The sequence below is a fragment of the Lepeophtheirus salmonis genome, chromosome 4 (assembly GCF_016086655.4).
Source record: "Lepeophtheirus salmonis chromosome 4, UVic_Lsal_1.4, whole genome shotgun sequence".
NCBI lineage: Eukaryota > Metazoa > Arthropoda > Copepoda > Siphonostomatoida > Caligidae > Lepeophtheirus > Lepeophtheirus salmonis.
In genome coordinates this window covers 52425813-52444218 of record NC_052134.2, presented here as the reverse complement: position 1 = coordinate 52444218, position 18406 = coordinate 52425813, and the positions used below count along the sequence as shown (strand labels likewise).

The window sequence follows — 18406 nt, the reverse complement described above, 5'->3', positions numbered from 1 at the left end:
TTATTCTGTTCGGAATATTATTTTGCAGACTCAAATATGTTTAAAAAAATCAATCAAATGGCTCTAAATAAAACATATAATCCGTTTTTTATGTGTATTTTTTGCAACCCAAATAATTTGTTCTCAAATTTGTTTTCTTGTTAATTATATAGGCGTATCCATTATTCCGTGTAGACGCTTCTCAACGGATATGAAGAAGCAGAAGGGAGGATTCAACAACCAAGAAGTGCCCCGCCCGAAGACTGTACAACAAATGTAATTACTTGAGATACAGATGAATGTATATAAATCCCCCCGTGAATCCTTTCCACAGCACATTCGCCGTTTAGCTATACACGAATCAAGTAGTCAAAATGAAGTACTTAATTGTAAGATCTCCTAAAGAATATTTCTAAATATAATAAAAAAACACCTCTTCATGGTTTCTTTATCCTTACTTGTAGGTTTTAACCGCTACCTTAGTTGCAGCATCAGCATCCTTTATTGGACACCCTGGCTATCCCTATGCCCCTCAACCTTACCACCAAGTAGCTCCCTATTACGCACCCTACACTCCCAGCTCTCAACATCACTCCCAAGATGAATATGGAAACTTTGCCTATGGATACGAAAACGTCAACAGCCAAAAATCTGAATCAGGAAACGCATATGGTGCTGTGAAGGGACAATACTCCTATATTGATGCATATGGTAAGAGCCAAACCGTTGACTATGTCGCTGATGACTATGGTTTCCGTGCATCTGGAACTAATCTCGTCAACTCAGCCGACGCTTTGAATACTGGATATAGACACAAGAGAAGCGCCATCTATCCTTATGCTCCCACTCTTGCCTATAGTGTTGTTGCCACTCACCCAACCGCTCTTTACCACCATGCCGCCCCTGCTGCTGTTGCTCATCATGGCCCTGCTGCTATCCACGCTTCCCCAGTTGCTGCTCATCATGGTCCAGCACCTGCTGCTCACACAGCTATTGCTTCCTCTCAATACCGTACTCAAGATGAATACGACAACTTTTCCTTCGGATATGCCAACGAAAACAGCCAAAGACAAGAATCTGGAAACGGTTATGGAGGAGTCAGTGGCTCTTACTCTTATGTGGATGCTTATGGTAAGCCCCATACTGTCAACTATGTAGCTGATGATTTAGGATTCCGTGCCACTGGAACTGATCTCGTCAACTCTGCTTATGCTGATAAGGCCTACAGAAAGAAGAGATCCATTGGATACCCAGCCTACCCTTCTTATGCTCCTCATGCTTATGCCCCAGTGGCCCGTGCTTATGCACCTCACCCCATTGCATCTATCCCAGCTTACCATGCCCCTGCTGTTGCCAGCTCTCAATACCACTCTCAAGATGAATACGACAACTACAACTATGGCTATCAAAACATCAACAGTCAAAAATCTGAATCTGGAAATGCAAGAGATGTTGTGAAGGGAAGCTACTCTTATATTGATAGCTACGGAAAGAGTCAAACTGTTAACTACGTTGCTGATGGATACGGATTCCGTGCCTCCGGTACCAATCTAGTTAACTCTGCTGATGCTCTCAACACTTATTAAGTATATTTTAGAGGAAAACTCACCCCCAAATTTCCTTTACAAGTATTCTAATTTGATATGTGAAACATCTAAGTACTATGGCTCATTTATGTTTAAATTTATGTGTTAGTGTATAGAACATAGTCGGCGATTCAATCAATAAATGAGCCATAGTGTTATAATTGTACCTGTGGTTAAAACTAAAATTTGAAAATAAACACTTATAAAGAAAAATAACCTCATAACGTCTTTGTTTTGTTTTAATTCATACCCAAACTTGTTCAGATTTATTCAGTTTGATTAATTAATTGAACTTTATGCCTCAAATCAAGTATTTGCATGTACAAAGATGGATTGAAATCAACACACCTTTATTTTTTACGTAACAAAATTGATGACTATTTTGGTCTCTAACGGTCGCCCTGGGCGGCTTATTTGGATCTACAAAAAGGGGATAATCTCGTTAAGTATTTTATCACTTATCCTTTCTTTTGAAAATGTACAAAAAAAAAACCCAAAATGAGTTGCTGGGTGGTCAATTTTCCCTAACTATGGAACTACAGGGGTGTCTGCAGAGGGGAGGGGCTGAGTGGACTCTAGCCTCCCCCCACCCCAATGAATGAATTATTGTTTAGCAATAGGAAAAATTGTATCTCAAGACACGGGTCTATTTTTTTTTTTTTTTTTTTTTTTGAAGGATTCCGGTTCTAAAGAGAAGGACGTTCGATGAAATAGTGAAGCAAAATTTTTAATATTTGAAATTCAACAATAGATTATTATGATAAAAATTATCAATAGTTAATACATTTATGAGGAGAAACATCGACACCGTACAACAACGCCGTGAGGGGGGATAAAAGATTCATAATTATCCACTCTTTCATTCTTAATTAAATAACATTTTGGGTTCACTTGAAATAAAAAGCCCACTCAAAAAATTACGATATTGCTATATTTAGAGTTAACTGAAAGAAAAAAAAAGGCAAATTGTATTTGATCAAGTAATCAAGGGTGTGCCATAGGATCCACTTTCTCAATTTCAGACTGATCAGTTCACTCGTTTGTCAGTTTATTCCGAGGATACATAACAAATGGACTGAAAAGAGTCACGGTTTCTTTCGTTCAAAATAGTTTTTTTTTTTTTTTAAATTACACTATCCAACAGCCAAAATGGTACAAAAACAGTATTTGCCTTATTTAATAGAATTTGATCCCCTAATTCCAAATATGGCCTTATTTTTTCTTCCATAACCTCGTGGCCGTTAGAAAAAAGGCAAACATTTTTTGTTATTTTTGGCTATTTCTCATGTTCAAAGCTGTTTGAAGCCCTTGGTGTTGAAGATGGGGATAAATTATGTTAATATATATTTTAAAGCCGAATTTAAAAAATTCTAAAACCATTTTTAAAATGTCAGCATCATACTTTTAACTAGAATTATCTTTGTTTCAAGTGGAAAATAGGAGCTTTTTGTTGGAAGGCTCATAGCTTCAAGATGAATAAATTCAAGAAGCGTAAAAGTATTGCATTTGATAGATGAAAGTATGAACTTTAATTTTTTTAAAGAACCTCTCCAAAAACGCTCTAGATTGTTGTCAATTTAAGATAAGTCCACGATAATATTCTAAGGAAAAAACTCATTTTTGAATTGATCTCATAATATAGTATTCGTATGTCCCAGCTAGAGGAATAAGAAACAATAAATAATAATCTCCGAATAAAAAACACCTATTTTCCACTTTATACAAAGATAATTCGAGTTAAAAGTATAATGCAGACATTTTAAAAATGGTTTTAAATTTTTGTAACATTCAGCTTTAAAATATATTAACATAATGTATCCCTATCTTCAACACCGAGGCCTTCAAACCGCTTTGAACCTTAAAAATAGTTAAAAATAACAAAAAATGTATGGCCTTTTTCTAAAGGCCACGAGGCTTTGAGAGAAAAAATAAGGCCTAATTTGGAATCAGGGACTCAAACTGTTCTAAGTTGAGCATATGCTGTTCTTGTATATAAAAAAAGTGTGATTTTGTTGGATTGTGTTATTATTATTTTTTTGTATCTTTATTTTTTTAATTCGTTTTTTGAACAGAGCCCCCATTATACTTTTCAAGTCATTGCTTAGCTTGAACAGTATTTTTTCCCGTCAAGAAACAGTGTAAAATTAAAACACAAAACTGTTTTTGAAATAACAAAAGTATCGACATATTTAGCACAATAACTCTCAAACTAAAGAAAAATAGTCATGAAATTTTGACAGCTGTCTAAAAATGAAGTGAATTAAATATATATATATATATAGCGCTATCTATTTCTGAAGACCGGGACTTTTCAGCCCGTGTGTTAAATAAATTCAAATAATGACTAACATTTTTTTCTACTTTAAAGATATAATAATAATATTTAAAAGTTTAATAGTATTAGAAAGAGTTGTGGATTTGGATTCTAGACTTACTACTCGACTTGGACTTGAGCCAATATTTGAAGACTTGCGATTCAACTTGATCACACAACCAAACACTCAAGATTTGATTTGACGGCTACAAGTCGAGACTCGATTTGAACTCGAAGGTCATTTCAATTTTTGACTGGTTTTAATGTACTCTTTAAAGTATCTTTTATTTTCTGAGGGATTGAACTGGACTCGATGAAAATATTTGTCGACTTGGACTTGTGCGAAAATACTTGAGATTTGATATTGATTTGTACTATGAGGACTTTTTCTGACTTATGTTAATTATGTATATAAGCACAGAGCTTTTGTTGAAATAAAAATAGCGTGTTCCATGTTTGAAGCCTGGAACTTTTCACCCCATATGTTACCAATAATTACTCTATACATGGAATATGCACTCCTTTTTTTTCTTCCTCTTTTTGACTAACATGGAGCGATTTTTTTGTTCTTTTCTACTTGTAAAATAGTTATGAAATGAAGGGATTTTTTGGTTTTTTTCTATTAGTAAAATAGTTATGAAATGAGAGAGGAAGTTGAACTAAAACAGTTGTGTAATGAATGTTTTAAGAAATTAAAGTAACTTTATTTATTAATAATTATTCTGACGACATATATTGAATAGATCGGCCCAAAAAAAAAAGTTGTATTTCTTTAAAACACTCATTATATTCAATTCCCTCATTCATTTCATTACTATTCTGCTCGAAAAAAATTCCCCTTATTTTGACCAACTACAGGGACAATGGAATATAAAAGAAGGATTCATAAAGCTTTACAACATAGTAGAAAAAGGTACCTAATAGCTTGGGAAATAATAAAGATCATCCTGAATTTGGGTTTCAAACACTGCAAATTTTGCATAACGCGGTGTTTGGAATTATTCTGACTCTCCGTATAGCGGGGTGTATTCGGGATATAAATCCATTGTATTTTTTAGCCGGCCCGTTTTTTGTGATTTGATAATCTGAAGAATAAATTTTCTTTTCTTTAGCAGTTGTCAATATAATATTTAATTCCTGAGTAGTGAACCTCTTTTCCAAAATAAATCAAATTATATTCTAAACCTGATGGAACATTCATGTGTGCTCATAAAAGATGGAGCGTAACCCTGAAGATTCGTTGGAGATTTATAAGTGTAAGTCCTAGTTGTACTCAGAGTAAAATTTGGGATGGCCACCCGAGTAATTCTAGCAAATGTCCTTATATATGTCCTTTTCTCACGGCGTTATCTCGCTATTACAAAAATAACCGATGTATTTCGTTGTCAGCTGGGGATTCCCGTATCTCTCTTGATACCTCATGGCTATTTCATAATGTACTCTTTTTGATAAATAAACAAAGTAGTAAGTTATTCTATATTTATGCTCAATTTCCAAAGAACAGGAATACAATTTCTTGTAGATACTTTGTCGATAATATAATATATATATAATGTCCATTTTATTATTTATATCAAGACTTTTTGGCTATTAAATAGAATTGCAGATTTGTAGCAACGCTTTCAATAGAATATTACGAAGCAATAATATAATACAGTATTGAATAAAATACTATGGAGATTTTAATATTGTGAAATATATATGTAATTCATTTTAAAAATGGGGAAGAAATAATATGATGGTGATACAATGGAGTACATAAGAGGAGTTGGTATGACTGACTTTTTTGGCTAGCTACCAGATGATTTCGGGCCTTTTTTCGGTTTCTTTTCAGAGAAAATGTTGCGTAACAATCTGTTCTCCTTCCTCTCTTGTCACAGCTGATTGTAGCTGATCTAATGAAAAGTCATGAACATTATTTTTCTTCTCCTCGAAAGCATTCTTCTAATTGTAAGGGTTGCCATGTTGATTTTCGGTTTCTTTTCTTTTAACATGCCTATTGTACACAAGATTTTCATCACTAGTCATATTTCCCTCATATTGCATTTTATATATTTTTATAATAAATTATAAAAAGCTATATGTGAAGTTAACAAGAATTTCTGGATAAGTTCTTTCATATTATGCCTATATATTCATATAATAAAGCGAATAATTATCCATTGGGAAAGAGAGCCCCACAAGTATTTAACTTAAGACTTGCGATTACAAAGGTTGCTAAATAAATATTGGCTAGGTTTTGATTATGTAAATTTGAATGTATTGAAATCACCGGCATAAAAATCATACAAATATCTTATTCAAATTAAATTTTACAATTATTTTTAGCAGCATCCATTATTTTGCATACTTTATGACGTATAAAATGTTTTTATTGTACAACCCATGCTTTAAAAAAACAAAGGAAAAATATTAAGAAGTTGACTTAGAAAAATTATTTCTCGGATTTTATGGGTTTTAGTACTAAAAAAGTCCCCGTATAACGCGGATTTTTCTTGTTTGCAAAAACCGCCATAAGTGGGGATCTCATGTACATGGTTTTGAAGTGTTCTTTTTTTCCACAAAAGATGTCGTTTTTTACGATGCCATAGATGACGTCACTTTTTATTCACTTTGCTGAACTTACCAAGTTAATTCAGTCAAAAGGGTGTACGAGGTGTGCTCAAAAAGTATGGTGACTTTTTAATATTTCCCCAAAAACATTTGGTATGCTCGATTTTTGGATTTTTTTGTGTTTGTACAATCACCACAAACATTTATCTACTTAGTTTCAATATCATAACCATATACCCATGATTCGTCATCAGTTAAAACCCTTTTGAGCAAATCATCATTAATGTCTGTCAAGAGCTCATGAATAATGCTCATGCAACGATTCTTTTTGGTCAAAATTAAGTAGTTACGGAACAAATTTTCCTGACACTCGTCTCATGCCCATAACTTCTGAAAAAAAGTTAAGGCACGAGCCAACCGATATGTCAATATCCTCAGCAAGGTTTTCAAACATAATTTTCTTCACTGCTTTAACGTTTTCATCTGTTTTTCATTGGCATCTTTCCCGCTAATTGGAAGAGTTTGAACCATTTGTAAACATTTTTTTGACTCAGAACAGTTTCACCGTATGTCATGTCAACATTTCAAGTGTTTTGGAGCACTTAATTTCATTTCTTACACAAAATTTGATGCAGATTCTTTGATCCATGTTTTTTAGTAGCAAAAAATCGCAAACACCTAAATTACTTCTAACTTTTATGCCTCTCACAAACAAAGTAAACATAGTATATAGATAAAACAGTAAATATATGTTCGTGGCGAGTGTACTAACATCAAAAAACAAATCAATACCAAATGTAGCATGCCCACGAAATTGGAAAATTCATCTTACTTTTTGAACACACCTCGTATTCATAGAGGCTTTGTACTTTGGTTATGGAGAAAAATTCAACGCTCACAGCTAGTGTTGTGTTGGTCCTTATTTATTAATTCCATTACAGTCTTAGGAAGGAACATATCGGTCATTGAGACATGTTGAGAAGATTATACTTGAACGTGATCAACGAATTTCTTTTCGTGCACTCCAAGGACTCCGTCTACACCATCAGCAAGTCCGAAACGTTGGGGAGGAAGAATGGCTCAGCCAAAAATGCCAAATTGGATCCGGAGGAGTTAAAGACAACCCCCAAGGCCAATCCCCTCAAGTCCATGAGGGTCCATGCACACCAGACCGTCCAGAGAGCTATCAAAAAAGTTAGTGGAAAGAGCTTTATGAGGGTGGAAAGGCCACTTTTGAAAAGAAATCCATCTCCTTCGTTACAAGAGCCTCTTGAATTACCTCAAGTAGGCTCTTTTTGCCCCTACAGCCTTGATATCAACCTCCTCGATTCCACCTTTTAATTTCATTTGGAGGAGAAGGCCTGCAGTGTCTCGCATCCAAACACCAAGGCCCACAAAGCCACAGTCAGCCAGCACAAGGACGCCATGACATAGGACTAAATCCGTAGGGGGTGCCAGACCTTCCGGTGCCACCTGGAAGCCATCATTGCTGCTAAGAGAGGCTACATTAATGATTGAGAGAGCTCAGATACACATCTATTCATAGTACCAATTTTATTAAAATTCTATTGTTAATTAATAAATTATATCTTGTTGAAGTTATAAATTCAAAGTGTTCATATTTATATGGTCACTCGGTATTGCACATATCTTGCAATACAAAATGCTTTCATTATAATGTAATAAAACATACCAATTATAGTTTTACTTAGTATAATAAAAAAGAAGTATCCCTCGACACTTGTAGAAATATTGATCACGGTGTCTTTTTCGCAACTTTGTATTAAAGCTTTAGGAAGTATGTTCTATCTATAGAATATTTCATTCACGGTTTTATTAGTATAACGGATATTGACATTCCAACATTGACAACACTCCCAAATAATTATTAGAATTATATCATTTTTGCACTTGTTTTCAATACACACATAATGCCATAAAGCATTTAGTCACGTGCAATTTTTTTAAAGTTTTAATAGACTTTACCTTATAGTTAGGCATGGAATTACTCACAAGGTTACGTCAATAACAATAAAAATATATAAGATACTTTGTTGTTAGTTGCTTATTTTCTCATAATCCGTGTAGTGAACGTTGATTGGATGAATTAGCTCATTTTAAGCTGTGAACAATTTCCAATAATTATTGACAAATAATTTCATAGTTGGTAGAATTGGCTAACAGCCAACTGACTTTGGACCGCTTTTTGCGTCACCCCCCCCCCTGAGAAAAACTGCAAGATAAAATAAAAGTGCAAGGAGAAGGCAGTAAGGAGACCTTTGCCATTATTGAATTAAGACCTATGTTAATTTCAGCTTATAGACAGGAGTACCTTCTATATTTAAAATACAAACAGGGTAGGGTAGCAAATGTGGATTGTTAATTAATGTTTATTTTCTCATTACTAGATAAGGTTTAGTTATTATTTTTTATTATTCGGTTCCACCGTCCTTTTTACATAAACAAACTATACTAATCAGTTAGTCATTTCATCATCATGAGCAAGCAACAAGCAAAAAGGCAGCGTATCTCACATTTCCTAGATGCTGGAGTTGATTTGATGAAGATTACAGACAATTCTAAGTGTTCCAATTCGTTGAAGCTTCTTGTCGCAATATGATTAAATATTTTTTCACATATTATGGTCTTATCTTGTAGATATCACTCTCAGCTCTCCGAATTGATATAAAAACCTACATTTAGTATCATTCTCATACACTCAGGTATATGAATCAAATCAATACTCCATTTCTTGTATTTTTATTCTCGTTTGAGCACTCCTTTTTATTATATTATAAATTTTAACAAATTTTAAAAATATTAGGAATATTTTATTTGACTGAGTATTATATGTAGAACTGTTGATTACAAGTATTTAATGACTAGTATAAACTAAATTACAAATTCTGACTGTTGAACAAGACGATTGTATTTAAAAACCTATTCAAATATTCCGAGTGACCTTCCTCTCTCTTGACTCTGCTTTTATGCGTGTGAATACCTGATGAGAGGACTCACTGAAGTAACCGAGTCCCCTTCACTTCTTCACGAAGAAATCATCGACATGGCTCAAGATCATGTGGATTTTTGGAGTCCAAGACGGTGGTAGGCTCTTCTGAAACTCTGAATATCCTTCCTGAAGCTGTAGAGGAGACTTTATCTAAAGCAAAAGCCTGTCACTGCATTCAGGAGTGGCATGGCCTCAGCATAGCAAGGATGCCTAGAACTGTAAGACTGAAGTTCAAGGACAATTTTGCGCATCTTCAAGTCCATCGAGGCAATGAAGTCCAAGGGAGAGATGTTTAAGCCCGAAATGAGGGTACGGACGTTTTCCCAAGACTCTAGAGCATTAGGGAACACCGTAAGCAAAAACAATACCTTCACTTCCTTGTCTTTGAAGCCCCTGAATGGGCCTGTTGGAGAATTGTCTTCCTGTATCATATTGAACAAAAACTTGAAGAACCCTCATCCTCCATCTAGTCTCTCAGCTTGATGCCATAGTCTCCAGTAATGTTTCTACTACTGACAATGAACTGAATGAAGCTCTTGACATCCTTGCAGATTGGAACAAGGTTTTTGTCAAGCTCAGTAGATCCATCACTCTGTTCTTTTCAGAATTCCAACTCTTTCAAGTAAAAAAAAAAACTCCTGACATTTAACTCAACTTATCTCTCTGTAAATATGATCTAAAGGTTTTGTTCAGCCAAAAGCCTATCGAGTTCTACCCTCAAAGATTTGGAAACCTGACAGATTGGTAGAAGGCAGAGTATAGAGGAAAGTTTGTGCAGAGAACTGGCTTGAGCTAGCTTCCTGTAAGCTTTCACCCATTTGAACGTAAGATCGGCGTCCAGAGACGTTTGGCAGGACAACATCACCAAAAAAAAGATGGCCTCAGTGCAGCATTGACAAGTTGGATTTTTCCTTTTGGTGATATTTTTGTGAGAACAGTAGAAGATTGCTATCATATGAAAGGTATGTCTGATCCCTTTTCCGAACCCCTGTTTGTATTAAGAACAGGTGTGTAGAACCTTGGGAAATCTTTCAGGGAGATTTTGGGGTCTGCCAAGAGGAAGAGAGGAATCAAGAGTATTTTTGTTTGACTTTCTGATCTCACAAATATAATATTAATAGTCAACCTTGGGGTTTGAGTTGCCCTTGATGTGATGGAAAGGTTGTTGAAGTAATCTATAACCTCCAATAAATAAAAAGCTGCTTGAATTGCTTGTGGCTTTGAGTTAGAACTTCCCTGCTCAACCCGCTCCATCCATGTTGACCCTGAAAACGAAATCGTCGACTTTTAACTTTTGCTCCTCTGAGGAAGGCTTCAAGCTAGCTTTTTTACAGCATACCAAACAAATTTTGCCATAATATGCCTTGTAATCTTCTTTTGAAGGTATCTAATTGCTTAGTGCTTACTACATTCCCCAAAAACAAACAAATAACATGGTGTTTAATACGTTTATTTACACGTTTAAAATCGAATTAGCACGGTTTTGTTTTTACAGTGCGCAATGTACCTCAATTACGCAATAAGATGGCTATAAATGACATTGTTAATTGATAAATCAATAACAAAGGATACTGAATGTGCAATTTGAACATCGTTTGTTTTGTATTGATTTGTTATTTATCCCCATATGAGGGATTTTATAAATTCTGAGAGCTGAGAGTGATATCGACAAGATAGGATAATAATATGATAAAAAAATATTTCTTCAACATATTGGAAAACAATTTCGTAGGTGGTTTAAAATTATGTTTCTAACCACATTTAGAAATTGCAAAGTTGACAATATTTTATTCTCAACAGATTCTGAAAGCCAAATGTCACAGTTTTTGAGTTTAGGATGCCATTTTGATTGTATATTTTTTGCAAAACTATACTGCTCCAGCTCACTGCGAGTCAACAAGTTGAAATTACTTTTGAGTGTAATTCGAGTTGCAAGCCTTACCTTTCGAGTCCAAGTCTAGTCGCAAGTCTTTTATTGTGTGTTTAAGTCAAGACAATAGCAAGCTTGTTACTACTCACGAGTCGAAGTCTCCTCTTCTGGTAATGTTATCTTGACCACGGTACTATCTACAACAACAAACTTAAGCAACTCATTGATTGAATATCTTAGTTTAAAAAACTATTGAGGCACTTATTCAATGAATTAGAAAATAGACATATCCGTAATGAATAAATACATAAGTACACATATCATTATGTAATATACATTTGGCAGCATCACCAATACTAACAAAAAAACAATTAAGGAATAAATTCTGTTGCCTAATTCATAACAGTTTATGACAGTCATTGAATTCAGCTATTTTGTTTTGAATCAAGTAAATGGATGTAATTGACCTATGAACTTAGTTAGAACCGAGTAAATGAATAGCCACGATATGTTCGTGGCTATATAGACATTCCTACAAAAAATAACCATCAGAAGTACATAATAATGCTACTAAGCTTCGTAATCCCCTAGGGGAGAATACTCTTCATATTTTGCTATTATTAGGCACAAATGTCAATTTAAAGCATCTAAAAACTGAAATATAAAACTTATTTGTTACGATTAAGTTTTTAAGCATTATAGATTCCCGGGAATCCCGAAAAGATCGATAATTTATCATCACTAATATCAATTCATATGAGTTCTCTCCTCAAGAATTAAAGAATAATAATAAGAGTTTAAGAAGAAAAAAAAATGATGTGATGACCGATGAGCCAGTGTGTACTTTAGTCTCTAGAGGACTCTCTAACAATAACAGTTTGCCCTGTATACACACTCAATGCTACATGCAAAATGCTTGCAACATTTTACTAATACGACTACATTGTCATTTCTTAGATCAAAAATATGTATATGATATTACATCTGGGTGAACTATATACAGTTCACCCAATATACACGCTCGATTCTACAATCTACATACGACTGCAAAATCTAGATTGCTATGCCTTAGATCAAGAATCCCTTCATTTAGTACAAAGATTTGTGCATAGATATAATCTTTGCTCTTTTAATTGTATAAGATAACTACATATTCAGAAATCCCTATCTATCGATTATGGCCAATTTGTATGAGGATGGGAGGATCCCTTTAGGCAATAGTAAAAGTTTCTTTTGAGATATGCAAAAGTTCATGAACACAAAGCCAGTTCGGATCTCGGATAATAACAAGTTTACTTATACAGTACACTGGTACTTCGAATAAAAGACCCATCCTATCTCGGAGTCAGACTAATATCCAAGAAGAGGCCCGTCCCTTGAGTATTCTTAAGCACACGAATTTATAATGTGTTTTCAATTCCGCTGTTTAAGTAGAAAACAATTTAAGTTAAGTTTATAATTCAGATGAGGAAACGGTCCTCTAGTTCTTCCCTTTAGTAACATAGTTGTATACAAGTTTATGTATTTCAAAATAAGCTTCTGCTTTGAATAACAAATCTACCATATTTACGTCAATAAATCATGGAATAACAAGCTGGGCAAAGAACGTAAAACCTTCATAATCTCACGAAACAATTAAGGTCTTTTTTTATTACCTAATTATCATAAAGAAAAATCAAGACCCTCCCATACGGCAAAATACTTCGTATATATGTACTTATATTGAATATAAAAGGTGATATTGTACCTTCTGTAACTATAATACTCATACGTAGTGTACAAAAAATGTTACATCTATACTTTTAATGCACATTGGCTCAAAGTCTATTACTATTCAGGTACAGTGCAAAAGAGGCCCATTTTTTAGGGAAAGGTTAAGTATTTTGAATTTTGTAAAATTTAAGATTAATCTTGATTTTGAATTATTTCAATTTTTCTAATAAAGCAAATTTGATTTTGATCTTTCCTTATTTATAATTTGACTATTATTTTATATATTTATAAAAACCTCCCAGTCCTCTTTTGGATAGGATGGAGAAATGAAGACAGATGGTTTTTTTTAAATTATTATTATTAATGCCCAATTTGGCAAAGAGACAAAAACCTTTTTTTTTCAAATTTTAAAGTTAAAATTTTTCAGAAGAGACTAAATTTGAACATTTTTTTCAAAAAAGAGAAAAATATTTTTTTTCCCTCTAAAATATTGACATTAGAAATTTCTTAGACATGAGGAATTTTTCTTGAAATTATAGTTATAAGCTCCTCCACTTTCAAAACGGTTATCAGTGGCTGGCAATTACATTTAAAATTATACTAGGGGTCAGTTGTATATTGTCTAAGTAAACTTATGGATTCAATATCATAAAAATAATTGCGTCATGGTATCATATGATATAATTAAATATCGGTATGTCAAAAAAAGAATTGTGTTTTACCAAATACTTGTAACGCAGGAGTATCTGTATGTATTTCAGAATAGGTGATAAAATGTAAATCCAAGCAAGTCAATTTTTTGTTTTAAAAAGTCATCATTGATCAAAAATAGCATTATTACAGGGAAAATGTTGTAATTATATAATTTTATTTTATTATGCATTTTTAAATCAATTTACACCCAAAATAGGCAATAATTCTTCTTTTAGAGGGAGACGCTAACACACCCACTAGACTTATTAAATTATGGACAAAAAAGAAGAAAGAGTACGCGCATTAATCGTTTTCCCTGTTCTAATCCCTATATTTTCTTCACACACATCCCCTCTTTAATTACAAGGTAATTTAACTATGAAACATTATTGGGAATTGTTTAAAAAAAACTTCTAAATTTTAATCAAATACGTTAATCTATTTTTAAATGTGGACCTCTGTGTATGTGTATGTTTGTCCTTCAATCACGGCCAAACCAATCGATGGATGTCCGTGAAATTTTTCATGTAGGTTGTTAAAGCTCTAAAAACGGTTTTGGTAATTATTTTTTTGGTCTTTAAGGCCATGGCAGCCTTTAAATAATATTTTTAGAACTTCACCAGACCAACCTGAGGCTGGGGTTTATTTTGGATAATATAATGGTTATTTGATGCTCAGGGAAGAGCGGGTGAAGAACTTAACATACCTGAGGGACCTGCAGCTCACAGCCTGGAGTTAGAGGTGTATTCTAGCATACTATAAGGGATTCTTGGGGCTTAGAAATGCGGCGGGTGCAGTTTAAACTGTATTTTGGCCCCGCACTTCACTATAACTGGACACCCGGGGTGTATTTTGGGATATTAAGTGGGTTTCTTGATTCTCAGGTAAGCGGCAGAGGAACAATTTAACCTGCCTCAGGGACCAGCAGATTATATACACAGTTCGTAGGTGTATTCTAGCATATTAGAAGGCGTTCTTGGTAATTAAAAATGGGGCGGCCAAGCAAATTAAGCTGGCTTGAGACCCGGTACTTCCCCTGTACAACTTGAGAGGCGGGGTGTATTTTGGGAGATTAGGAGGTTCTTTGATAGTCAGGGAAGGGGTGGCGAAGAAATTTAACTTTACTTAGGCACATCAGTTCACATGCAAAAACTGTGGGTTGGGGGTGTACCACAGAAAATTAGAAGGGTTCCTTGGTCCCTATAAGCACAGCGGCGGTAAAGTTTAAACTCTATTTTGGCCCAATACATCATCTGTACAACCTGAGAGCTGGGGTATATCAAGAGATTTCTGTGATCCTTAGGGAAGCGGCTGCGAGGCTGTGAGTTCGGTGTCTGACCCAGAATAAGGTTAACCACTTCCTCATCGCGTGCCTTGGGGGCACAGGAACAGCTAGGTTGGTGTTTGACCCCAAACAGAGTAACCACTTCATCATAGCGTGCCATGGAGACATAGAAGTAGCAAGGTTACCGTCTTGCAAAGAAAAGAATAATGAAATACAGGGAGAATAATTCATAAAATTTAACACCGTACAAACCTATTTTATCTTCTTATTAAAAGAAAGTGTACAAAGATACATACTAACATGCAGCGAGAATAATTAATAGAATTTGACGGCCTTTATTTTTTATTTTATATTAAACAGAAGAATTATTGATTAATTTTAATTTCTTAATGTCCCGGGCAACAGCGGGAAAACCTAGTAAGTATGAAGGACAAGAAATAATTAAATATTTTGTATTTTTGTCAAATTTTCTTTAGTTCTCATTATATAAAATGTTGTGGGTTGAGTTATTTAACATAAGAGAACAATTACACGGTCAAAATTTCTACCAATGATTGAAGGCAAGGATGGAAGCCATTTTTGAGCACATAATCCAAAACTGACCTCAGTTTTTTCTCCGACGCATACAGTTAACGAAACGTCGGGGATTATAGTTATTCGGAACTACTATCGTTCAGAGTCATTTTATACGCTTAAACAATCACGAAATTAAAAGTTAGATCAATAAAATTAATGTAAAAGTTTTTTTTAAATTATTATCATACTGTTTTTATTGATTGTGTACCTTACATTGAATTCGAGATATTTTTTTTTTTAGGCTCACCAATGTTGAAAAACGACACTTCTTTAGACCATTATAACTTATTCATCATTCATAGTAATAAGGAATAACATAGCTTATGTTAAATGTTATCTATAAAAAAAGACATAGGTATTAAAAAAAATTGCATCCTCCAGGTTTTTTATTCGATTTTGTATTTTTTTGAGTTATTTCATTATAATAATAGTTTTACGACTTCAATTCCTTCTAATTACGTCATACACTGTAATAATTATATCATAATATATAAAACCGTGTCTCGTACAAATTCAAATAAAATCAATATTAATTTATAATCATATTTGAAATATTCAAATTTACAACTCTCCGTGAATGGAATTCTTCATTGTTTCAACTTGGAAAACCTTTACAAGGAAGGAGTCGACTCTTCTCTTTTATGAAGCCTGGTAGTTGTCCTTCTTGTGATATTTTTAATCATCGAAAAACTATTTGTTTTAATAAAGTGAAAGAAAATATAGATTTGAGGTGGTGGAAGTTTAATTTTAATCTAAAACGTTATAAAAGGGTTGTTATTCTGTTTGATATGTAATGCCAATAGAGCGTTTTCACGTGACGTCACAATTTGAATGTCGTCCATTTTGAGTGCCTAAACAATGAAGTTTTATAACAATGAAAATACTTTTTTCATTAATATTAAGAAAAATTGTGAACTATTGGATGTCAAAAATGTCCCCAACCAATAGAAGGACTTCATCATTACTGTCCATCATCCCTTTATTGTCTAGTTTTTTAAAATATATTTATGAGCCTAAAATGTATTAAAAATAAGAAATTACGTCGTAATACAGTCTCATTTTCATGTTATAGATACAAATTACTAGACTAAGGATTTGTGACTGACTATTCATTCCTCAAAAATAGCTCACCTTGACCTTTTTTTGGAAAAACTGCTCATTTTGCCATTTTTTGTGGTCTTTTTTCAAAACTTGTATAAAATAAATATACAAAGTTTGGGTTTAAGTTGGATTAAACAATATCTATGATGATATTTTTGGAGGTAAGATATGTATACAATGAAATGAGGGTTATGATTACAGGGAATCAGATTCCAACAACAGCCAATTAGAGCAAGGATAAATTTAGAGCAAACTTGATTATTGAATAATCCCCATTGAATCTTGCAACAAATGTAAAATACATTTGCGCCAAATTGATCTTCTATTTATGCAAAAGGTTGGACTTAAATCAGTGGTGTTGATGATGAGATGCCTCTATCTAAAAAGACTCTTAAAGATCTCGCCAACTTTAAACTTCCCTCAACTAACAATGTGGACGTGTTTTAATATGTTTAAAACTACCGATACTGATCGAAGGCAAAAAATAAGAGAAGAAAATATTCCTAAAATCTTGATTTGTCGATATAATATAGTAAAATTTAAGAAAATAATTTTACAACACTAATTACTTTAAGTTATTCTTATAAAAGTGTATTTTTCTATAAATGTAAATTGCTCAATTTTGATATTTTGGGTGCTCATTTTTCGCAAATTTAGCACACTTTTTTTGCTCATTTTCGCAAAGAAAATTAATAATCAATCCTAAGTCTACGAATTAACTATGATAATGGAAAAAATAAGATATTTTTCTTTAAATATATCATTTTTCTCGTCCCAAATTGATTTAAAAAAATACAAATCTAGCCATTTTTAAGAATTTTCAATACATAATACTTTAATTTAATTAAAATATTACTGTTTATCAATGTCCTGAAATATTATTCAATACAAAGTCTTTTTTTTAATTCCTAAAAACCATTTGATGAAGTTCCATCATTTATAGCAAATTTGTGCATTGTTTATAGTAAATATATCAACTTTGATCCCCCAAAATGCCGTTTCCTTCAATTAGGATGTCAGTAAAATGCTCTACAAAGAAGAGTAGTGATAAGTTGATGACTTTAATTACCAGCAAAAGTCTTCTTAACTCTTTTGGATGTCCATAACTTAACATAATATACAACGTATTTGTAAAGCTAAATCTTGATTTAAACAATAATATTTTTATATTAATCAATTGGAACTAGGTGTTTAAGATGCATTTTTACACTGTATGTATGCAGAATAAGTAAAATGAATATTCATATTTGTTAAAAAATCAACAAACTAGATGCATGAGTGATTCAATCAATTCCGATTTCTGGGGATAATTTGATTTGATATAATAGATCCTCTCATAAAAAAGCATCAGATATGGCATGAATTTATTACATTCCGGATTTTCCTTGAATTTCATCTCTAAGACACTCAACAATCTCTCGTATCAAAGGTATGAGACTTAAATCGATTATTTCTATAGAGACTTAGACCCGTCAACACCTTTGTGTAATTGTAAGATTGCTACTACATAATAAATATTGTTTTTCCCTCCTTTCTTGTTTGAATTAAATAACAATGAATTATACGAAATCTTAGTGGACGTTGTTTTGACCAATCAAATTTGGGAAGAAAATGTTATTTCAAAATTCTTATATCGTATTTGTATAGTAAAATCCCATTTTATAAAATAAGTATGGAAAAGATCGACAACACGGAATCAATCGAAGTCGTCAGTGATGAACGCCTA

The 18406-nt window shown here is 33.3% G+C and overlaps 1 protein-coding gene across 1 annotated transcript; it reads left to right on the top strand.

Annotated features, from left to right (window-relative positions):
- The first annotated feature begins 237 nt into the window (after nt 1-237).
- Nucleotides 238-1781, top strand: LOC121116189 (uncharacterized). Its single transcript, XM_040710428.2, has 2 exons — nt 238-368; nt 444-1781. The coding sequence occupies exons 1-2, from the start codon at nt 354-356 to the stop codon at nt 1563-1565; spliced, it is 1137 nt and encodes a 378-aa protein (XP_040566362.1). The 5' UTR covers nt 238-353; the 3' UTR covers nt 1566-1781.
- The last annotated feature ends 16625 nt before the right edge of the window (nt 1782-18406 follow it).